This window comes from Impatiens glandulifera, chromosome 7 (assembly GCF_907164915.1).
Source record: "Impatiens glandulifera chromosome 7, dImpGla2.1, whole genome shotgun sequence".
In the NCBI taxonomy this organism is placed as follows: Eukaryota; Viridiplantae; Streptophyta; class Magnoliopsida; order Ericales; family Balsaminaceae; genus Impatiens; species Impatiens glandulifera.
Window position 1 is genome coordinate 39,579,788 of NC_061868.1, and position 24,965 is coordinate 39,604,752.

The window sequence follows — 24,965 nt, forward strand, 5'->3', positions numbered from 1 at the left end:
ATTTTTTTTACCCAAATTAATGAAAAAACAACTCACCAAAAAAATAACTCCAAAAGGAGATACTATAAACTCAAAAAAAAATTGCAAATATTAAAGTCCATGCCTTTTCCAAAAAATAAGTGATAGGACATTGAAAATATACTTTTCAAAAGGAGCTATATTTCTAGTTAGTAAAGGCACTTTAACGCTTTAATTTTCATCATGGACAGATATTTCATAATAAGGCCACATTGAACAAGCTCTTAATCTCACTAAACATATTGTCTTACACAAACAGAATTGTAAAACAGGAGCAAAAATATACTTACCAATATTCTCTAGTTACTGTAAAAGTATATCGAAACTAACACAGATCAAAATCAGGTTAGTGAATCTAAGAGTAGTGAAAACTGATGGGCACAAAAGTTTTACATTGACACAACTTCCGTGAAAAAAGAAAAGATCTAACTGATATGGGTTCAACTGTAACCACATTAAAAACCTGAAAACTGCACAAACTGGTTGTTGCCTTCTCATCTAGCTTTACTATCTCTTTTTACACATTACCCATTCATATCAAGAACAAATCATGAAGACAAATGAGAAATCATTTACAATTTATTAACATGGAGTTAATAACATGCATGATTAGGCGGATACTGGAGAAGTCGGCACTGGATGTTGTGGGCAGGCTGGAAAGATGGGTGAGAATCTGATAAACTTGCTCAAATATGGGGCGCACATGTAAAGCAATCATAGCATCTCCTGGATTTATTGCAAGTGCCACTGCAGTCATCCATGACAGCTTTTCTGTTGCATCATTGCTAATATCACAAGCCAATTGCTGTAGAAGAGATAGTAACACTCCTTGGTTCAAAGGGAGAGGATTCATTGCTAAAATCTTCTTCAAATCAATCTGCACAATTTTATATTTTTAGTTCAGGATCAAAACAAATGTTTTTTTGTTTTTGTTTTACAGATTCCTTGAGGACTATAGCACAATTCAAACAAGGTGCTTTCAATGGGAAATAAACCCGCCAACACTTTCGAATGCTCAGTACTATATACCTGAGAGCATAACCAAGCAACAATTGAAACATCACTTCTATGTAGGGCTGTCGTGAAGGCTTCATCGTATTTATGTTCAGATATCAATCTCAATAGCTCCCTTTTTGGATCCATGGGTGCCTCAATCTGCAGAGACAGACACGAAATGCTCAAAAACGATATGACATCATAGAAAAAAAAGGACACCTTTTTGAAAGGGGAAAAACCTTATCAAGGAGAGGACCCAAAGGCCCATTATTACTAAGTTGGCTAACAAAAGAATTTGATCCTTTCGAATTAGCTTCTGAAATTGCCATAGCCATCAGCTTTCTTTGACCATCACCTAATTCATTGCTTAGAGTTTGTGTCATTGTTGATGCAGAGTTAATTGCATCCTACACAAATAAGAGGGATGTTTATACTGATCAAATAAAAACCTAATATTAAAGAGAACAGCACCAAAAGATTGAGTAAACATTCAAAAGGAATATTTTTTGCAGACAAAAGATTGCATACCCTCAACGCAATTGCTAGTGGAGAATGCGAAGATTCATATTGCTGTTGGGCAGCGGTTGTATGTTCAACAATCCCTTTGTGGAATGCAGAATAAACTTGCTCAAACATGGTTTTGCATGAAATCTCAAAAGCCGGGATTATTGAAGCTTCCAAGCTGGATTTAAATACTTCCTGCATTTACATCCTTGTGTAAAATCAGTTCATTGCTTGCATAAACATTCTCACTTCATATCATGTCAGTCAACAAAAAAACAGAAACTGCTTGTGTAAAAAATATCTTTGGAATGAAGAGTTCAGTTTAGCAAAAAGAAATTAAATATTCACAGGTTGAGATACATGTATGTATGCTTATAGTCTCAAGTCCTTGAATAACGAACCTGTAAAACCAGTTTGCCAGAGTTCTGGAATTGCATTTGGATTTGCTTAGCAACAGTAGCTTCAAGTTTTGAATTAACGGATTTCTCAAGTTGATTAACTGCTTTATCACCCACACCTCTCTGGAAAATCGCAATCAATTTTAGTACCAGCTTAATTACTCTCATAACTTAAATATAGGATCTTGTACATATATAATACAAACCTGGAATGACTCTGCAATGGCTGCAGAAACTGCTTTTTCTAATGCAGGAGATATTGCACGTGTAATAGCCGGGCCTGAGGTACCTAATTCCTTCTTTATAGTTTTCTCCACCATAGCAGGTATGTCCTTGTTTATGGAGTTGGTGATCAAATTTGAGATCTGTTGCAAACGATCCCACGTTGCTTTATCCTGTTTTGCATTTTCCTCTTGAAATCGAGCCCATAATGCATCACAGTTAGCCTTTACAGCTTTTTCCATGCTTCGGCCCAATGATGTTTCCAATCTTTTACCTTCTTTAGTAAGAGGGACAGCAACCATGACTGACATTTGTTTCTGCATCTCCTTTTGCATGGATATTAGCTGCAAAATGGATTGCGAAGCTAAATGTAATGAGAAAAAACAATGGAGGCCAACACAACATTCATTAACAAGTCATAATACTACAACTCAATAAGAGCTGCAAGTTGCTTATAACATGATAATCCATTAATAAACTGGGTAAGGAATATATGAAGATATTGATTGTCCCCATATGGAAATACTTCGAACTTTTGTTCGAATTACAGGATGAGAAACAATAAATAAATTTATTTATCCATGGGTAGCTAAGTTTAGTTTCCTAACATAATCTCATATAGTTCATTTCTATATCCAAAATTTTTGTATCCACATTTTTCCAGATGGGGGTGGGGGCAATGTATTGAAAATTTAAATAAAAAATGCAGAACAATATGGCACTATTTTCAACTCCAAAAAGAATTTAAAAGTTAAAATTTCAATGAACAAAACAATATTCTATCACTACTTCACATATTTATTATGCTAAGCCTAGCATATCTAATTCTCTTGTTTTGACAACATAAGCTGTTCCAATTATAAATCACAGTTTTAACACATTAAGGCTAAAAATGCATTACTTTGCAACTGAACAGAAAAAGGATAAAAGATAAGAGTCTCAGACAAAATGAAAGATGTCCAAGCTGATAACATGTAAATCATGTCACTGAAAAAAAAAACAAAAAATTATAGATCAACATTTGAGTAGAAGTGTTTAAATTCAATAACCTGGTTGAGTGTCTCCTGAATAGATGCAATTTGGGAGGAAGACACATCCGTGGGAAGTATACTTTGACTAGTACCAAGCTCGCCAAATGAATCTACTGAGTTCAAAACACTTGCAGATGGTGACAATGTACCAGATCCTAGAGCAGCCTCGCCCTTTTGCTTTTTCCCCTTTGTGGAAGGAGTTGCAGGTTGACTTATTGAAGGCTCAGATAAACCAACAATATTTCCAGCAACATCTTTTCCAGAATCCTGGACATCCCCGTCAACAGTTGAAAGATATGTATTTTCTTCACTTTCTTTAACTCTATCAAGTTGTCGAGAATCCTCAGTAACATAGGTCTCAGCTGATAATGTAGAGCACTCTCTAGCCATCTCAATGCCAAGATGTGAAGCTTGAGAGCAAAATAACTTTTCTTTATTAGCTAAAATAAGAGAAGTGAGTGAGTCTCCACGAGAGCCAAATTCATTATTTTGATTATATCCCGTCTCTTCTACAACTTTTACATCCATCTCAACATTGCGAACCTCATTATTAACCACCACATCATGAATGCTTGAAGTTTCAGATGATGAAGTTGTGGCCATCAATATCTCAGACGGTGTTACAAGATGAGTTGGGTGCTTAAACTTAATTGAGTGGTTCATAACAGAAGAAACATCATCATCATTCCTTTGATCTTCATCAATGGAAGGGACATCCGACAAGTTGGAGTGAGTGCTATCCATTTGCGTGTCGACAGAATATTCAGTAATTTGGTCCCCTCCATGATCATTGACCAATTTCCTCGGATACATTTTTCCAGATAAACTTGGACTCAGCGGGACACTAGGTGATGAAACACAAGGAATTTCATTCTCACTAGTTACAGTTTTCAAGTTATATCCCGGAGGAAATTCTGCTGAGATGGCCACCTCCAATGAGGTAGAGCCCTTGGGAGGCTTCAGTATAGCTTCATTGTCTGTGCCACTATCACGCACAGGAATTTTGGGTGCCGAATCAGTAACCTTACTTCCAGATGAGTCCAACAAAGCAATTCCGTCTGCAATTATTGCATCGTGTGTAACAAATGAGTCTGATTTTTCCAACATGGAAGCATCTAAGGAGGGAGGCAAGCACTGGGATGAGTCCAAGGCATATTGCTGAATAGCCTGAGTCTGGACACAATAAACCTGAACAATTTGTTCACCATGGGGTAGTACTTCGCTGGTCCCTGTAAAACTTAAAATTGGCATTGTAACGGTAAACTCTGAGATGTAGTCTATTCTTGTTGATGATGGATTATCGCCATAATCTAAATGCAACACATATATAGCATTTTTCTTGGCATTTGCCAATACGAGAAGTCCTGCCTGAGACAACGCTACAACTTGGTTGAAGAATGCATCTTCAGGCCGAGATGCATTTGAACTCTTCAACTCTAGTGTCTGGGTGCACTTCCATGATTCCGCATCACTAGGAAGAAGCCACCCTTCTTCGCTTGCCGAAACCCATATTTTCAATTCCTTATTCAGGGGACCCTGCAAGCATTTTCCAAAATTTAAATATAACATCCTTTAAGAAATGAACAAAAGGCACAGTAAGGAATAATAACATGCCTGAATTTAGATGAGCATTCAATCATGCTACTATACTAACAAGTAGAAAAAGCTGAAGATAATATTTTGGATTTACCTACCCCCGTTACTAGTATGATGTGATCGGGGCGGTTAGAGGCTGTAAAAAATGTCACTGAACTAACAGGTTGTCCATCATATGGCCTCAACACTACAAGTGGTTGTGCTTTACGGTCTTCCCAAATTTTAATCTGTTGAACAAGATTAAAAATATTATATCACATGAGTCATTTTCATTTTTTACATTGCCAATGAAAATAAGTAGTAAAAAATGTATATTCTAGATACTCTCAACCAAAGTATAAAACCCAATAATGATAAAAACAAACCGTGCCATCTGTAGAAGCAGAAACTAAGCGGGTTGTCATCCACTGACACATCGACAAATCAGTCACTTCTCCCTCATGTGTTCCAACAAGTTGAACTCCTTCAAGTAACTTGTCAATGGGACATTTGAGGGGTTCCTCTGCAGAATACACTTCGCCTTTCCCAACTTTTGTAGTATCAATTCTTAAAACACGCTTCCCGACACCAACTACAAGTACTTCCTGTCAATTGGAATTTGAACAGTGTATTATCAAACAAAATACCTCAAAAGAAAGGTTTATATGTATCAAGAAAGTCCGGCAGGCGGCCATGCAAGCATACATTTACAAGTAGGAATGAACATAGTGTACCTGTTTGTGACAATGCCAACAAACTCGTGGATGAACAGAATCTCCTACGCCAACTATGTGAAGAGCAATTATTATTTTTCCAGTAATCTGTGGCTTTTCATCATCATCAGGACCTTCAGTAATTTTCCATACATATACACGTCCATCTATGCTTGCACTGCAAATTAAAACATTAGAATGCAAAAGAGTAAACTAATGAAATGAATTGGCAGATCATTTTTTAGTTTGCTACCTAGCTAAAAGGGGAACATCTTCCGCAAAGAAGGCCATGTCTGTCAATCTCTGGTGGAAAAAATTGCATAAACCAATACAAGAAATACCATATCAGAAATCCGTGTATATGCCTGGCAGAAAATAAGCATAGATTCCACAAACTTAAATTCACAGGGAATTGATAACAAGGGAAAAATCAGGGTCAATTAAGAGGTTGTTTGAGTTCAGGTTATTGGGAATATTTGGAAGGAACCATAAGTGATAAGACTACATAAATGCAATTTGGAAGGATATCTTCATTGAAGTCTAACAAGTTGTTTGATAATATAACTTATCTTCATTGAAGTGCTTATTTGAATTAAGTTCATTTAATAATTATTATTTAAAATCACTTAATTATTTAGATTCAACTCAAATTAAGATTACAAATCTGGTTCAAATTGGTTATTGGTAAGCTATTTTAACACGTTAATTAGTAAGAGGGTGGTCTAAAAGGCAATTTAACATTGAAAATTAATCGAATTACATCATTATAAAGGTAAGATAGTCTTTAAGTTCCTTCACACTATAATTTTCAGACAAATACCTATAAAATACAACCAGGCTATTTCAACAGATGATTGCAACCTCTACAAGTTAAACACAAAATTGGGGAGATAAGAATCAATAATAACTATCTTAACAAACTATAATTTTAACTATCATAGTTGACTACTTATAGTGAAAACAGCAACAATAAGAAATGAAGTTGGTTGGTCATACTTCTGAATTTTCTAATTCTATATCGCCAACAATAATCATTAGTCACAAGTAGATTTCTTGTTTAAAGATGTGATTAGATACATCAATGGCAGAATTAATATTTAAAGTCCAAAAGCATAATTATGAATTCCTTATGAGGATGTAAAGAGGCAAATGTATGGATTAACATAGCCAAATGGATTTGCATATAGGTTTATTAGCGGAGAAGATCGAACCTGAGCAAGGCCCTTAAGCAATGACCTGAGAGCAGTATTAATATTGAGAACACGAATAGCTCCCATTTTGAGTCCATAGCAAATATAAGTCCTGTTAACCGCAATTTGACGTCCCAATACAAGGCCAGGATCAGAGACGTACTTGGTTATCGGACTGACTTCAAGTTGAGGCTGCACCTCACCCGGCAATCTAACATCTATATCATAAACAATTTGATCCCCAACTAAGTGCCGCCCTTTTGGGAGCTTGCTGCTGCTGGGCATACGCATTGGGGATGAACTCAACATTGCTGCTGGATTAACATTTGGAGCAGCAGAGGACAGTGTCGGAGGGATTGAAAATTCGGCTGAGCCAGACGAGTAAGGGTGGATCTGAGGAATCGTCATAGTGGGTTGAGGTTGAGGTGGGATTTCAAGAACGGATGGAGGGGCACTCAAAAGAGCCATCAGCCTCGCCCCAGAATTAGGGTTCTGTTGAAGAGCAATTGGCTGGGGAGGCTGGAGAGGGGGTGCTGGGTAAGAGACAGATCTCTGTACATTGAAGTTAGAGAAATGATCAGGATGTGCGTATTGAGGGATATGATACTGAGGAAGGTGTGATGGCATGACTTGTGGAAGAGCAGGGTATGGATAGTTCCCGGAGCTTGCTGGAGGCGGGTAAGAAGAAGGTGGGAATGGAGAAGAGGGTAAATTGGTATTAGGGTTTTGGGTTTTGAAGAAGTTGTGAGCGTCGAAATTACCTCCCGGCTGGTTTGGGTTTCCAGGAGACGCCATGAGGGAAACTCAATTGGGATCGACAAAGGAAGCTACAGTATCAAAGTAAAACAATCAATTAATAAGAAGAAATCGAGTAATACAATCGACTGATCCTCGACAGATCCGATGATTCTGTATGTATGTGTGTGTTTGTGTGTGTGAGAGAGAGCAATGAAAGAATGAATGAAGTCTCTGGTAATAGACGAGATGCTTCGTCTTCTCAGATGAGCTGATGGTCGGCGGGAGAAGAGAAGACGATGGCTTTCATTTCTGTAATCAATCATATCTACAAAGAAGCCCTTTTACTTTCTCAATAACACTATTTAACCTCATATCTTTATATTTCTTTTTATAACATCAAATTTCTTAAATCTAGTAATGATTAGTATTTATATTTCTAATTTTATAATGATTTTATTTATATTCTGTTAGTAACAGAAAATATATATATCATCGTATTACAAATAAATTAAATATACGAAGAATAAAATTACCAAATTTAAATATTGTTTTGAGATATATATTAGACATATTTTCGGTTATCTCTCAGGGTACAACGAATTCAGTAGTGATTCTACACTGAAATCACTATACATCAAACTTGACCAGTGTACCTGAACTATCAACGAGTTTCAACAGAAATGTTGAGCAAATAATTCAAAGATTATGTTAAGCTTGAAATAATAACTTAGCTTTTCGAGTTCTTGATACCAAGAATCGGGTTCTTGATAGTTGGGACCGAGGGTGGAATTCTATACTCAAGTGCAACGGATATAAAGTGAGAATAGAAATACTACTAGAATACACATAGTAGTCCAAGATAGGGTCCAAGACCGAGAGAATAACTTAGAGTAACAATTTTCACAAACTTCAATTCATAGCCCAAAAAGTGAGGTGGGCATCAGCATTTAAAGCGAATTACCCAAGAGTATTCGGTTACAAACTTGTTACAACTACTTTCGAAATAACAGAATTCGGTTTGAGAGAAATATAAGAGAAGAGAAACAAGACATAATTATTAAACAAAAACATAAACTGACCCATGTGCACCATAAGACCGAGGCCTTTATTGTAGACCCTAACAGATTACTCACAAAATAAGGAGATGACTTTGAGAATTTTAGAGTGAAAATGATAAAATAATGTGGTGTGGTAAAATGAATAAATATTGCTAATATTAAACCTTGAAATAAAATTATTCAAACTTGCAATAAATATTGCTCATTAATTTGTCAATTATTCTGTAACTAATTAACATGTTGTTTCTACTTGGTTAAAATAAAATGTTAAGACATTAATGCTAGCTAATTGTAGCTTAAATCCAACATATTTCTTTCTCATTCTCATTGCTGTAAGAATAAGGGGTTGTTTATTTAAATGGTACAAATTAGCTTTAGGTGGTCATCCAACATATTTCTTTCTCATTCTCATTGCTGTAAGAATAAGGGGTTGTTTATTTAAATGGTACAAATTAGCCTTAGGTGGTCATCCAATTAACACAATTTGCAAGCACATAAATTTGTGGGATAGACTCATATGAGATAATAATTAGTTTATTTAGAAATGAAATATATTATCTAACTTTAACTTTGTTAAAATTGGATGAGAAATGTTTTGGAAATAATCTTTGGAATGTAAAATGAAAAGTTTAAAAGACGAAAAAATCACAAATTTATAAAGAAATAAATAAGCTAAATAGTGATTTGAATTATGTGATATGGTTTGTCATCTCACAATTAAGTTTGCACAAATAAAGTAGTATAATTAGGGATTAGAACAACACAATATAGACTCAAATACTCTTAAACACAATTATACAATTAATATAGAAAATTCAAGTTCATGGTGCCTATAATGTCTTGAGTTGAATTCTTTTCTTTTTATTGATGTTATTTATTTACTTTTATTAATTATTTTTAAGTTGGAAGCTAGTATAACTTTTACATTAATTTAAGACGTTTTAAAAAAGAATTGAAATCGAACTTCATTGTATAGAAACAATTCACTTTTATTGGTTGGTTTCGGACTTAAGTTAGAGTTGATTTAACTTGACACTACTAGATGAATGAAAAAAGTCATTCTTTTTAAAAAATAATAATAATTATACTTATTTTATATATGCATAAAATGTCTATCAACTAGCACATTAACAGTGAATACATAATTATATGCATGAATAAGGTTAACTCATCAAGTACCTAGGAAAATATTATTTTGGGAAAGAAACTTCTTGAAAAAAAAAAATTATTGTTGAAGCACAGACTATTCAAGATTAAAATAATTCTTCTGAGGAACATATGTGAAAAAATAAAATTTGGGAGCTCAAATGTCCATCAAAAATGAAAAAATTATTTTACTTTATAGGAATGAATGTAATTAAATTTGAATGTTTAAGTAAGATTTAAGAAAAACAGGAAGAATTCAGAATTGACATTTTGTAAGGAAATTTGAAAAACAAGAAACAACTCAGACATTTCAAAACCATGAAATAGATCAAAACCTAATTATTTTCAAAGAAACTCAAGGAGATTAAGAGATTCAATAATCATAAAAATTCTTAAAATTAAGATTAGTTTCAAAATTGCATGGATAAAAAAAGAAATGAACACAAAGGTACATTGGGTTGCTCTCAAATGCAAAGAAAAAAATATACCAGTTCAATGGGGGAGATCTCCAAATCCAATAAATCCAAATTTGAACTCTAATTGACCATAACAAGTTCATAATGTCTCATACATCTAGATCTGAAACATCCCAAAACTCGGAACTCTATGAAAACATATCGCGGAGGTAAGATAATCATAACAAACAAATTAAAGGATGATGGAACAAAGAGCTGATGAACTTAATAGAAGAAATCTATTTAATCGAACCTTATTGTCTCCTAACCTTACATAGATCCAACTAATTCTACTAGAACCGAGATGAGACCCATGAGGGTAATTTATTAATCCCTTGGAATAAGACTTTTTTTTAAAAGGAATGATTATGCATTTAATTTCTTAAAAGCTAGTTTGGCTTAAGACTTTTTTAACATAAATTTGTGTTGCTCTTTTATATAAACTGAGTTTCATGTTATGTTTAACATTAAATCTATTACAATTTTACAGGAAAAAAGTCATCTTGCTGGTATATAAAATATGTCTTGCTATCAACTCCTTTAGCAAATTAAATTTCAAAAGACATTTATTTAGTTTTTTGGTGTAATAGTGAAGATTCCATTTTATTAATAAAGATCCCTAAACCGAGGAATGACACAATTTAACTATAAAAATAACCAAATACATTTCCTTTTTCACGAAATGTGAGAATCAGACCAAAAGTTATAGAAGAATTTATTGAGAATCCTTAAAGATCCATTCTCTTCTTCTTCTTTTGTAACAAATGATCATAACTTCATTCAAGTTTGAATCTACTAAAAGGTAAAAACAAATGTGTTGAAGAAACGACAAGATAATTAAGTATCTAAAAACACAAATTCAATTCATCCGATCTAAAATCCTTAGACATTTATCAATTAAAGAAAGATTCAACAACTAAAATAAAGATAGATTCTTTGAGATCCTTTCTTTCCACAAATGGAACAAAAATAGATAGAATCCGATATATGTTGGCAAGGATCATAAAAGAAAGTTGTCTCGCAAATTCTAATAACAAACACATTTGTGTAGTCACTGAAGACAACCTCCAAAAGAAAGGCATCTAATGAAGGCGTTTATTTAGACAAGTTCTTCAGAGAATTAAAGACCATGATAGGATACGATGCACTACTCAACTGTATAAACATATCCCATATATACCAGATTGTTTTAACCTTCTTAGAGACTAACAAAACAAACCAAATAAATTATAAAATAAACAAATAAAGATACTTAAATAGTAGGCCAGGGCCGACATCTCTGCATTTCCTCGTTCTGAGTGGATGATGAAGAAACTGCTGCATGGTAGGATGATGAAGCAAGTTGTGCTAATGAAGGAACAGCACCCCCTGCAACCATATTAAGTTCAAAATTTAATATAACAAATTGCAGAAAAATATGATTATTGACAAAAATCCAGATATGAGACTAAATATTAGAACCATTTCAAGAACATATGATCAAATCATGAATGTTGTGGACACTAGGCGAAGTTCGTTACTGATGAAGCTTAGGTTTTTCAAAAGGTATGCAATTTGTTCCAGTTATACATAATAAGATTTGGATGCTTTGCAACTAACTAACTAACTAACTAGATTTGCTCACTGAATTTTTTTCAGTTTTTATGATTTTTGATTTTATTGATACACAATCCTTATGAAACAATAAAACCAGGGCTACACTAAAATATTGAAAACAATTCATCAGCCACTAAAAAATAAACTACATAAAGTAGAGAGAGCAAGCCTAGTTTAGTTTCTAACCTGCCAATCCAGCACAAGTTGAGGCCAAAACTATCACAGGAGGAGCCTGCACATCATCATAAAGAAGAATACATCAATACTTAAACATGTTTGAATACTAATCCATCCACCCAAAAATAACTGCACACTTTTTATCCCAAATAAGAGATTCTATTACAAATTTGATGTGAAACTACAAAAAAGATGGCATGAAGTAAAACTCTTTACAAATTACAAACATTAAACAATGTAATTTAGTCGCGGCATGACTTATTTAGGGCCATACAAGAAAAAAGCCTCAGTGAACTGAAATGGCTTAATCAGAAACACCATAAAAAAATCTCAATTTTGATTTGCTTTATGTATTTAGACACAAAATATAAGAGAGTAAATCCGACAATTATACTAGCAAATATTTTAGGATCCAATATGTGGAGTTCCAGACACTGTTTTTTCATGTCGAATTACATATTTTACACAATATGTTTTAAACACCTTGGATATATATTCTCCCCTTTATCAGAGCGAATACATTTTAGCTTATTGTATGTATTAATCGAACCTTATTGTCTCCTAACCTTACATAGATCCAACTAATTCTACTAGAACCGAGATGAGACCCATGAGGGTAATTTATTAATCCCTTGGAATAAGACTTTTTTTAAAGGAATGATTATGCATTTAATTTCTTTTAAAGCTAGTTTGGCTTAAGACTTTTTTAACATAATTTTGTGTTGCTCTTTTATATAAACTGGGTTTCATGTTATGTTTAACATTAAATCTATTACAATTTTAAAGGAAAAAAGTCTTCTTGCTGGTATATAAAATATGTCTTGCTATCAACTCCTTTAGCAAATTAAATTTCAAAAGACATTTATTTAGTTTTTTGGTGTAATAGTGAAGATTCCATTTTATTAATAAAGATATCCCTAAACCGAGGAATGACACAATTTAACTATAAAAATAACCAAATACATTTCCTTTTTCACGAAACGTGAGAATCAGACCAAAAGTTATTGAAGAATTTATTGAGAATCCTTAAAGATCCATTCTCTTCTTCTTCTATTTTTGTAACAAATGATCATAACTTCATCCAAGTTTGAATCTACTAAAAGGTTCATCAAAGATAAAAAAAAAAAATGTGTTGAAGAAACGACAAGATAATTAAGTATCTTAAAACACAATTTCAATTCATCGGATCTAAGATCCTTAGACATTTATCAATTAAAGAAAGATTCAACAACTAAAATAAAGATAGATTCTTTGAGATCCTTTCTTTATGCAAATGGAACAAAAATAGATAGAATCCGATATATGTTGGCAAAGATTATAAAAGAAAGTTGTCTCGCAAATTCTAATAACAAACACATTTTTTGTGTAGTGACTGAAAACAACCTCCAAAAAAAGGAATCTAGACAAGTTTTTCAGAACATTAAAGACCATAATAGGATAGGATGCACTACTCAACTGTATAAACATATGCATATATACCAGATTGTTTTAACTTTGTAAGAGACCAACAAAACAAACCAAATAAATTATAAAATAAATAAATAAAGATACTTAAATAGTAGATGAGGGGAGAGATCTCTGCATCTCATCGTTCTGAGTGGATGAAGAAGAAACTGCTGCATGGTATTTGGAAATCTACTTTCTATTTATTAATCTTCCTGTGAACTTTGTAGGATGATGAAGCAAGTTGTGCTAATGAAGGAACAGCACCCCCTGCAACCATAGTAAGTTCAAATTTTAATATATCAAATTGCAGAAAAATATGATAACTGACAAAAACTCAGATATGAGACTAAATATTAGAACCATTTCAAGAACATATGATCAAATCATGAATGTTGTGGACACTAGGCGAAGTTCGTTACTGATGAAGCTTAGGTTTTTCAAAAGGTATGCAATTTGTTCCAGTTATACATAATAAGATTTGGATGTTTTGCAACTAACTAACTAGATTTGCTCACTGAAAAATTTTCAGATTTTTTAGATTTTTGATTTTATTGATACACAATCCTTATGAAACAATAAAACCAGGGCTAAACTAAAATGTTGAAAACAATTCATCAGCCACTAAAAAATAAACTACATTAAGTAGAGAAAGCAAGCCTAGTTTAGTTTCTAACCTGCCAATCCAGCACAAGTTGAGGCCAAAACTATCACAGGAGGAGCCTGCACATCATCATAAAGAAGAATACATCAATACTTGAACATGTTTGAATACTACTCTATCTACCCAAACATAAATGCACACTTTTTATCCCAAATAAGAGATTCTATTACAAATTTGATTTGAAACTGCAAAAAAGATGGCATGAAGAAAACTCTTTACAAATTACAAACATTAAACAATGTAATTTGGCCGCGGCATGACTTATTTAGGGCCATACAAGAAAAAAGCCTCAGTGAACTGAAATGGCTTAATCAGAAACACCATAAAAAAATCTCAATTTTGATTTGCTTTATGTATTTAGACACAAAATATAAGAGAGTAAATCCGACAATTATACTAGCAAAGATTTTAGGAACCAAGAAAAATCACAAGTGTTTTCAAAGGTGCTTACACCAATAAAATATTGCAGCCACATAGGTAGTTTCACACATCTCTGAACAATAGACATCACTGTAAAGCAAGATAAGAATAATTAACAAAGGTAAGGAACACATACCAAATGTAGTAAATTCTCCAACAACATCTTGCATTGAATTTTTCTTACTTACACCAACATGCTACTTGTGGCAAACTATAATACATAATTTAAGTAATAGCCGAGAATAATTATATGTAAAAACTAATGCAATGTAACTAAAATATGCCGTGATTGAATGCATAAAATGCACTTGTGATACCACCAACTATAGAACCTATCTACATTGAGCAATGATGAAAACATAAATAGAATTCAATGAAAATTAAAAAATAAAATTCAAAGAAAACAACCAGCTAGAGAGATTTGTTTATTGTATCAACATCAATACTAAGAAGAGAATCAAATACTCGATACATCATAAAGGATAAACCTAATGAGATATCTAGACTGTCAATGCACATCTGATGAAGAGAATATAAAAAGAGACAGAAAGTGCAAACACAAAAAAGAATCAACTATATTACCATTGAGAAACTATCCCTGATAAGTGGAGGAACATTCCAGCTGTTGCTTTTCTATATATTAAAATTGAATTGAAATTGTGAATCAAAACCCTCCTTCCATAGAGTGAAAAAAATGATCAAATACTAAACCTTCTCTAAAAGACATACCATCTCCTTTAAAAGAGGACCAGCACAATGATGACAACTCAATTTTCTACTATTAGATTCTGAATAATCCATTGTAATATGAGAGAAAAACACTTCTGTATTTGAGCATAAATAAAACATAAAACAAATATTTTTAAGAAAATAAACAAAGAAGAGGTAAATGTTAATGGTATACAAAATAGCAACAGACTTAAAGCATCTCACGAAGTAATTGACAAAAAAAATCAATCCAGATATCAACCCTTCTTGACCAATATTGTCTTTCTATAAGTCCTTATTGTTGGGAATTAGATACTTTCCATTAGAAAAAATCTTTTGAAGTAACACACGGATCTGCCTTGGTTCTCTGGTACCCATGACTCATCATAAAAGAGTCAAATTTCTTGTACCATTGCTTCGGAGCTTGTTTCAAACAGTATAGACTCTTCTTCAATTTGCAAACCATGTTCTCCTTTTCTTTCATTTCAAATCTCTCTGGTTGCACCATGTAGATCTCTTCTTCTAAGTTACCATTAAAAAATGCAGTTTTTACATCAAGTTGTTCAAGCTCAAGGTCTAAGTTAGCTACTACACCTAACACTATACGAATGGAAGTCATCTTTACCACTGGTGAGAAAATCTCCTCAAAGTCGATGCATTGTTTCTGTCCAAAACCCTTTACAACAAGTCGAGCTTTGTACTTCATAATTTCTCTATTTTCATCTCTCTTTAGCTTGAACACCCATTTGTTTCTCAATGCCTTTCGGCCCTTAGGAAGTTCCACCAGCTCATATGTGCCCATCTCTTGCAATGACTCCATCTCATCTTTTATTGCATTATGCCACTTAACTTTGTCTTTATGAACTTGTGCCTCCTGAAAACTTTTTGTCTCTCCTTCTTCTGTCAATAGTATATACTCTGAAAAGGGTACCTTTTAGAAGATTAATGCTCTCTTTCAGACCTTCTTAATAGCGGCTTTTCTGACTCCTCTTGATGATGTTGCTCCCCCTGCTCAGAAACATCATAAACAGTCTCATCATCATTACTAGCATTAATGTTAGAGGTTTCCTCATTGGCTTCTTCATTATGTTCATCTTCATCTGTTACTGTTGATTGTACATGTGAAGGAATTAGTATGAGTTCTATGGACTCATCAACTCTCTCTGACTTCTCGTTGATTTCTAAATTTATCCCATTCTGACCCTCGAAAAACACAACATCTCTGCATCTAACAATTCTTTTCTTTTCAGGGTCTCATAATCTGTACCCAAATTCCTCATTTCTATATCCAAGGAAAATAAATGGAATTGCTTTATAACTCAACTTGGATCTTTGCTCCTTTGAAATATGCACATATGCTTTGTATCCAAACACCCTTAGATGCGAGTATGAAATATTTTTCTTAGACCATACTCTTTCTGTTATTTCAAACTTCAAAGGAACAGAGGTGACCTACTTATGAGATAGCAAGCTGTGCAAACTTCTTCTGCCAAAAACTGTTTTGACAACTTTGTCATCTTCAACATGCATCTCACCTTTTCTACAATGGTGCGATTCATTCTCTCAGCCACACCATTGTGTTGTGGAGTTCCAGGAACTGTTTTTTCATGTCGAATTACATATTTTACACAATATGTTTTTAAACACCTTGGATATATACTCACCCCTTTATCAGAGCGAATACATTTCAGCTTATTGTATGTCTCTTTTTCTACCATGACATGAAAATTTTGAAAATAATTAAATACATGATCTTTCGTTCCCATGAAATAAACACACACCTTTCTAGATGCATCATCAATAAATGTTAGAAAGTATCGATTGCCACCCAATGACTCATCCTCAAAAGGACCACACACATCAGAATAAACCAAGTCCAGCACATTCTGTTTCCTTTCTGATGTTTGACTAAAAGAGACTTTGTGTTGCTTACCAAAAGGGAAGTAGTCGCATAGATCCAAAACCTCATCTTTGGTTGAGGGGATGTGAAACTTCCTCACCAGAATTCGTAACCCTTTTTCACTCATTTGACCGAGACGTTGATGCAACAGATTTAAAGAGCTTTCAGCTTGTACTACATTCAACCCATTCTTGAGTATCTTCACATGGGTTCTGTATAAGAAGTTCCATGACTTCCCTTTTATTACAATCATTGATCCTTTGCTGAGCTTCCATTCTCCTCTACCAAGGTAATGCTTGAATTCATCTTTGTCCAATGCATCACCTGATATCAAGTTTAGACGCAAATTAGGAATATGTCGCACATCTTTCAGTGTTAACTGAGGTCCCAGCTCTGTCTGCAAATAAATATCACCAATACCCACAATGCTCGAGTGATTAGTATTACCCATCTTCACTGTACCAAGATCTCCAGCCTTGTAAGTCATAAAGAACTTTCTATTTGGTGTAGCATGATAGCAAACACATGTATTAACTATCCACTCAACTCCTTGGTGACTTTCTACATGTAGATATTGTTATTTTTCATCAGAAAGAATCACTACATCATCTGCAGTTACTATGCCTATGATATTTCTAATCTCATCATTTTTCTTCTGATTTTTGTCTTTATTCTGTAGTATTTTCCAGGCTCTACAATTTTTCTTCATGTGACCTTCTTTACCACAATGATAACACTGTCTTCCCTTAAATTTTGATTTGTCTCTAGACTTGCTATGGTCTCTTGATTGTTGTCGGTATTCAGCTCTTCCATTGTTTTCTGTGACAAGGGTCTATGCACTATTTGTATTACTTGACTTCCTTCTTGTCTTCTCATTGAACAAACTGCTAGTAACTATACTCATAGTAAGAACACCATTCGGAGCTGCATTACTGTCTGTCACAACCAATGTATCCCAACTCATGTGCACTCTTCTCATTTGCTACATGGTGGTACACGCTATCATCAAGCCACTGTCTGATTGTGCCGACTGCTTTCCGGTTCAATTTTGTCCAATCACTGTCAGACATATCTTTTGGCTTCGCACTATTTCCTTCAACCGGCTCATACAAGTTTTTACAGTAAATGATATCCTCCATCTTGGATTTCCAAATCTGCCAGTTATTATTTGTCAACTTGATCATTGTGCTATTTCTTTCTATCTCAACCTACATAAACTTTGCAAAATGTCTTCTCTAGAAGTGATAAAATGACAACATTCTTAAGTTTTGCTTGTTTTATTAAATACCTAATTGGGCTGGACCCAAAGGCCCAACACTTATTTTATTTTAAACTTTAAAATATTAAATTCGTGACTATTTAAATTCTAATTAAAATTTCATTTTTCTACCCACAGAACATCTCTCTTCACTTCTCATGCTATATCAGTTGTTGCTTCGGCTGATCCTTTAAAACTCGTTTTTTTTCAAAGCTCGTTTTGATATTCAGTAAGTATTCTTGTTCATGTTCTTCATATTTAGGGTTAGGGTTTTAGAGTTTCTCCATTAATTACTCTCCTCTCTGGGAAGAAGGCAGAATTATTTAATGAAGATCTTGTGTAGTTCGTCAACCTCAAAAGCTTGTTTTGATATTTAGTGAGTATTATGGTTCTTGTTCGTCATATTTAGGGTTTAGTGTTTTAGAGTTTCTCCGTTACTCTCCTCTCTGGGAAGAAGACACAACTAACTATTTCATGAACAATCAATGATTTTCTTTTGTTGTTTCTTCTTCTACCTCGCAACGTGTTGACTAGGAATGCATGTCTTCTCTATTTATTTGTAGGCGGCAGGCAGGTGTTGACTAGGAAGTTCGATCCAGAAGAAGAGTACCTCCAACGCCCTCGTGAACCTGAAGAAAAGGTAGCTACTCCATCTTTATTTCATAATCTCCATTTGTTTTCCCTCAAAATTTTGTCTTCTTATTGTGCATTCTTGTCATTCTCTATAGGAACATGCAATATTGTTCTTTCTTGATTCACCACTGACATAACAACAGAAGGCTCCTCCAGTAAAAAGACAGCCATTGAAGCATAGGGATTTTGAGGTTGATCGATTCTCACTTGGGAAGGACTACTCAGGTTACCGTCTCTATTTATATATGTACTACCATTCTTTTCTCTTCAAAAACTTCAATAATTAGGCAAGAAGCAACTAAAATGTATCCATTGGATATCTAATAATTCTTCATTGATCAACATATGTTCTAAATATGATTCATCTGGTGCCAACAACTTCAGATGGTGTCTTGACCACAATGGATAAGGCATGTAGACCATTTTGCAATTCATCTTGCAACAGAGCATAGACCATTCTGTGCCTCTTAACCAAACTTTTCCCTTCAAACTCACTTGACACAACCCTCACATTGAAATGAGTCTCCCCACCAACCTGCCCTCTAACACCAGCGTGTCCTGAATGTTGATACAATATATCCTCGGATTCCTAAATCAATTGGTTTCAATTCCTTCATATTTTGTCATATAATATGTGGGTGCATAAATAGTCTACAAATCTTTATTTCTCTTCTCACTACAAACATGAAGAACATTTTCCAATTATCATTTTCCATGAATGAAGCAGAAGAAAAAAAAATACCAAAATAGTTATGAACCCTTTTGAAGTGCCCAATCAACCTCACTAATATAATATACTCAAATTGTTTCCAATGAAGGTAGGAAAATTTGACAAAATGATCCTGGGTCAAATTCGAAAAATGATCGACGCTTGATAAACTTTGCAAAATTGACACTTTTGGCTTGCGAAATGTCCGTCTGGCCACATGACTGTCCCTTACCGCATATTACAAATTAAACGTATTACCACGTAATATGTAATATATAATACACTTATTAAATATTACGCGTATTATGTAATAGGCATAATATGTAATACGCGCAAACTCTAATATATAAACCTCACCTCATTTGAGATCCTCATTTTAAAGGCGTTCTGATTCACGACTTTCTCTCTCCAACTCACTACTTTCCAACTTTAATGACTCTCCAACTTTGTTCAACTTCGTTAAACATCAGTTCAACATCATCATCGCTCAACTCTCATTGTCTCGACTCTCAAACTCTAAAAACCCTAAACTTCATTCAACATCATCATCTCCTCCACTCTCCAATCATCTCTCCGTCTTCGAGAAACCATACCCAACATCCGTCTCCGTCTTTAGCTGCTCATCATCACCGCATCCACTCATCGTCCGTCTCGTCGTTCTTATATTCAGGTGAGTTTAGCGTTTAGGATTTATTTATATTTTTATTCTGGCGTTTAGAGTTTTGTATATATGTATATGTATATTTTGATGGATAATCCTTAGGCCATCATCTTCAATAGGCACGCATAATGGGTTTTGCGTGCCTTTTTCTCCTCCAACGGGCCGGAAAATCAGAACGCAATTTGCATTTTGATTCATCTCTCTCCTTCGACCAACGCAAATACCATTTTGACCATTTTTTTAAAATGGCCATTGACTGTATATATATTTTTTTAAACTTTTGAAATTTATATATTGATCTTAAACTTATTTTTTTTACTTCTAACATAAAAATTTATAATATTTTTTAAATATATAATCATTATACTTAAAATTTTATCTAATTTATTTTATATTTTATAATTTATTTTATATTTATTTTATTATATTTTATAACTTAAATTTTATAAATTATAAATTTTTAATTTTAAAATGTATTATTTTGTTATGTATGAATTATTAATATATAATTAATTTATCTTAATTTTATTAAATAAATGAGAAAAAATTGGGGTTAAATATGTACAGTTGATAAATATATAGATAATATTAATATGGTTAAAAAGTTAGTGTAAAAAATGAATATTCTAAAATATTCTTTTGAGTTTAGAAATGGGTTTTTGGGTTGTAGATGAATTACTGTTTGAAGTGACATTTACTACATTTTGGGTTTGGGAATTAGTTTGTGGATTGGAGATGGTTAGCGTTTATGGTTTATGTAGTGTTTAGGGTTTATGTATGTATATTCTGATGTTGTTTATTTGAGTTGGTTAGGGTTTATTCAATGTTTCTCGCTCACGCGTATTACATCACACGTATTGTAATTTTCTTATTTTGAATGCATAGTTTAAGGTTTATATAATGTCCGCGTATTGTAATTCATTCACGCGCATTGTTTGTTTTTTTATTTACTAACTGTTGTTCCTTTTTTGTAGATGGCGTCAACCATAATTCCTGAGTTTGTTGGTAGAGTTTCGTGGAAAACCAATCTATTAAACATTGCCAACAAGTTTACTGAAATGGATTTAATGGAAAGGGTAGAAAAAACTCAATTTCGATTTTTATTCATAGGAGCATCGAGACTGCGGTTTTCAGGAATGATAATCCATCAAATGCTCCTCAGGAATAGCAGTTCAAATTCTAAGCAGATGAAGTTCCTCGTGAATGGAGAGGAGCTGTCCTTCGGGATGAAGGAGTTTGCCTTGATCACAGGCCTCAATTTTAGGAGATTCCCTGCGGTGGAAACAATTTTCAATGAAGTTGAAAAATGTCCAAATTTGGTTGTAAAATATTTTCAAAGTAATATGATTGTTAGAATAGAAGACCTTCACTCAAGACTTATGTCCTGCTCTGATAAAGAAGATGCATGGAAGTTGGGGCTGGTATACCTGGTTTGCCATTATCTCTTCGCCATTAACTCAAAGAGGATAATAAATATCAAACTACTCAGCATGGTCGAGAACATCGACACTTTCCTCCAATTTCCATGGGGAAAATTGTCCTTTAGAGCAACCCTGAAGGGTTTGAACAGGGACCTAAAACACTTAAGGTCGATATATCTAGACAAAAAGGAAGGTATGAGTAAGAAGAACAAAGACAAGAATGTCAGTGTTTCTTATACCGTATATGGGTTTGCATTAGCATTACAAGTGTGGACATATGAGGTTATCAAAACGTTTGTCCCCAAACTTGCAAGAAATACGATGCTTCAAGCGCATGAGCCTGTCTGCCCAAGGATAATACAATACAAATCCAGCAGGAAGACCACCGCCTCTGATCTTCAAACTGCCTTGCAAGGCAAGATTGTCAAAAAGATGGAAATGTCTGAAGAGGAGAAGATCTTATATGATGGGGAAGAGTTTGAAGATATGGGAGATAATTTGTATGATTGTTTATTTAAGTTTGAGTCCAGAAGGAGGAAACATGAAGAAATTGAAGATGTAGTTCCTTTCAAACCTGACATGAGGAAGAGAAGACAAATTACTCATCCCAGTACTTCTCATTCTGTTCCTGCCAAATCTGCCATGAGAAAGAGAAAACTAATTACTCCCCTCAGCCCTAGCACCTCTCATTCTCTCTCCACCGCCACCGGGAATCATTCAGATGATGATGACCCTCAAATGACTCCAACATCAACACCTCCCCAGAATGGATGTAAATTGGATAAACTGACGAATGAGGTAAATAACAAAAAAACTAAAATAAATCTCATAAAAGATAATCAACTTCAGATGTTTAACCAACTATAAGAACAGATTGACATAATATCAGTCACACTAGAGGAGGAACATAGCAGGAGAATAATGAAGAGAAAAGAAAATGAGGAGAATGTGTTGGTGGAGAAGGATAAGGTATGTACAATTCACATTCACGATTTTTGTATACCTTCAATTTTTTTTTTTGTTTGCATAAGTCAACCACATATGACTCCTACCACACAGGGGAAAAAACAAAAATGTGAGATTGCTCTAGAATCTGGTCCATCGTCACCATCTGCAAGTGTTTCCATATCAGTAGATTCATCTGGTGAGCTTGGTACTTGTCCAAGTTTACCTCCCAAGGATGTGCCTTCCTCCCAAATTGCATCTATTCAGGAGACACTCAACCAGGTTATTGAATTTAAACACTTTTATTTGAATGTTGATCTATTTTATTTTATTTTATTTTCAGTTGCATGATGTACATGCTATCGGCTCGGATAATTTTCATTATGACCGAGACTATATTTTATTCTTTTACTTTTCAATTGAAAAGTAATGCTTTTTTAGCCTTGATATGTTAAAACTGTGACTTGTCAATTGGAACAGCTTATGTTACAAATAGCAAGGATAAATATAGTTTTGTTTTGTTCATTCAAATTTTCAGCTTATAATTTTTTTTGGGGGTTGTTCTGCATTTTTTATTTAGTTTTTCCCTCTCTCCCCCCTCTACCACCATATCCAGAAACGTATCTGGTTGTGATTATGTTAGTAAACTTAACAGAGATTCGTAAAATTTATTGATTGTTTCCTATATGGGTATAGAAACAAAAGTTACAAGTGTTTCCATATGGGGATAATCAATATCTTCATATATTCCCTACCCAGTTTATTGCTAGATTAGCATGTTATAAGCATCTTGCAACTCTTATAGACTTGTATTTTGACCTGTTAGGACATTATATTGGCCTCCATTGTTTTTATTCATTACATTTAGCTTCGGAAATCCATTTTGCAGATAATATCCATGCAAAGAGAGTTGCAGAAACAAATGTCTGTCACGGTTGATGAATCTCTTGCTAAAGAAGGTAAAATATTGGAAACAGCATTGGGCCGAAGCATGGAGAAAACTGTAAAGGCTAACTGTGATACATTATGGGCTCGGTTTCAAGAGGAAAATGCAAAACAGGAGAAAGCAGTGCGGGATCATTTGCAACAGATCACAAATTTGATCACCAACTGCATAAACAAGGACTTACCTGATATGGTTGAGAAAACCACAAAGAAGGAATTAGGTACCTTAGGCCCAGCTATTACACGTGCAATATCTCCTGCAATAGAAAAAGCAGTCTCTACAGTCATTGCAGAGTCATTCCAGGTTGGTATTATATATATATTTTTATAAACAAGATCCTATATTTAAGTTGGTACTAAAATTGATTGTGATTTACCAGCGAGGTGTGGGTGATAAAGCAGTTAATCAACTTGAGAAATCTGTTAATTCAAAACTTGAAGCGACTGTTGCTAGGCAAATCCAAGCGCAATTCCAGACCTCTGGCAAACAGGTTTTACAGGTTCGTTATTCAAGAACTTGAGACTATAAGCATACATACATGTATCTCAACCTGTGAATATTTAATTTTGTTTTGCTAAAGTGAACACTTCATTCCAATGTTTTTTTACAAATACAGTTTTTTTTTTGGTTTTTTGTTGACTGACATGATATGAAGATGAGAATGTTTATGCAAGCAATGTATTGATTTTACACAAGGATTTAAATGCAGGAAGTATTTAAATCCAGCTTGGAAGCTTCAATAATCCCGGCTTTTGAGATGTCATGCAAAACCATATTTGAGCAAGTTGATTCTGCAATCCACAAAGGGATTGTTGAACATACAACCTCTGCCCAACAGCAATTTGAATCTTTGCATTCTCCACTAGCAATTGCGTTGAGGGTATGTAAACTTTTGTCTGGAAAATAATTTTTCTTTAGAATTTTTCCTCCATCTTTTGGTGGTGTTCTCTTTAATATTAGATTTTTATGTTATCAGTATAAATTTCCCTCTTATTTGTGCAGGATGCAATTAACTCTGCATCAACAATGACACAAACCTTAAGCAATGAATTAGGTGATGGTCAAAGAAAGTTGATGGCTATGGCAATTTCAGGAGCTAATTCGAAGGGATCAAATTCTTTGGTAAGCCAACTTAGTAGTAATGGGCCTTTGAGCCCTCAGGTTTTTTCCCTTCCTTTCAGAAAAATGTCATTTTCCTTTTCTATGGTGTCATTGTTTCCGAGCATTTCGTGTATCTGCAGATTGAGGCACCCATGGATCCAAAAAAGGAGCTATTGAGATTGATATCTGAACATAAATTAGATGAAGCCTTCACGACAGCCCTACATAGAAGCGATGTTCAAATTGTTTCTTGGTTATGCTCTCAGGTATATAGTGCTGAGCATTAGAAAGTATTAAATAAAACATGGTAGCTCATGTAGTACGGGTTGAATTAGTGGG

At 34.0% G+C, this 24,965-nt stretch overlaps 2 protein-coding genes across 2 annotated transcripts in view; one reads left to right on the top strand and one right to left on the bottom strand.

The window, feature by feature from the left end:
- Positions 1-301: 301 nt before the first annotated feature.
- Positions 302-7,690, bottom strand: LOC124945106 (enhancer of mRNA-decapping protein 4-like). Its single transcript, XM_047485478.1, has 12 exons — positions 6,669-7,690; positions 5,711-5,760; positions 5,479-5,635; positions 5,131-5,349; positions 4,864-4,992; positions 3,188-4,705; positions 2,123-2,482; positions 1,920-2,039; positions 1,543-1,713; positions 1,254-1,421; positions 1,048-1,173; positions 302-895 (listed from the first exon to the last, which is right to left on the bottom strand). The coding sequence occupies exons 1-12, from the start codon at positions 7,440-7,442 to the stop codon at positions 587-589; spliced, it is 4,101 nt and encodes a 1,366-aa protein (XP_047341434.1). The 5' UTR covers positions 7,443-7,690; the 3' UTR covers positions 302-586.
- Positions 7,691-21,187: 13,497 nt separating this feature from the next.
- Positions 21,188-24,965, top strand: part of LOC124909873 (enhancer of mRNA-decapping protein 4-like) — a 71,404-nt gene continuing 67,626 nt past the window's right edge. The window contains exons 1-3 of the mRNA XM_047450502.1: positions 21,188-22,432; positions 22,508-22,603; positions 22,694-22,861. Of these exons, the coding sequence (XP_047306458.1) occupies positions 21,188-22,432; positions 22,508-22,603; positions 22,694-22,861 (1,509 nt within the window). The remainder of the gene's footprint in view (positions 22,433-22,507; positions 22,604-22,693; positions 22,862-24,965) is intronic.

Coding starts and splice junctions, on each gene's coding strand:
- LOC124945106 (XM_047485478.1), bottom strand. CDS start 7,442: ATGGCGTCTCCTGGAAACCCAAACCAGCCGGGAGGTAATTTCGACGCT. Junction 1,174..1,253: donor TGGGTCCTCTCCTTGATAAG/GTTTTTCCCCTT, acceptor CTGTCTCTGCAG/ATTGAGGCACCCATGGATCC. Junction 896..1,047: donor TTGCTTGGTTATGCTCTCAG/GTATATAGTACT, acceptor AAAATTGTGCAG/ATTGATTTGAAGAAGATTTT.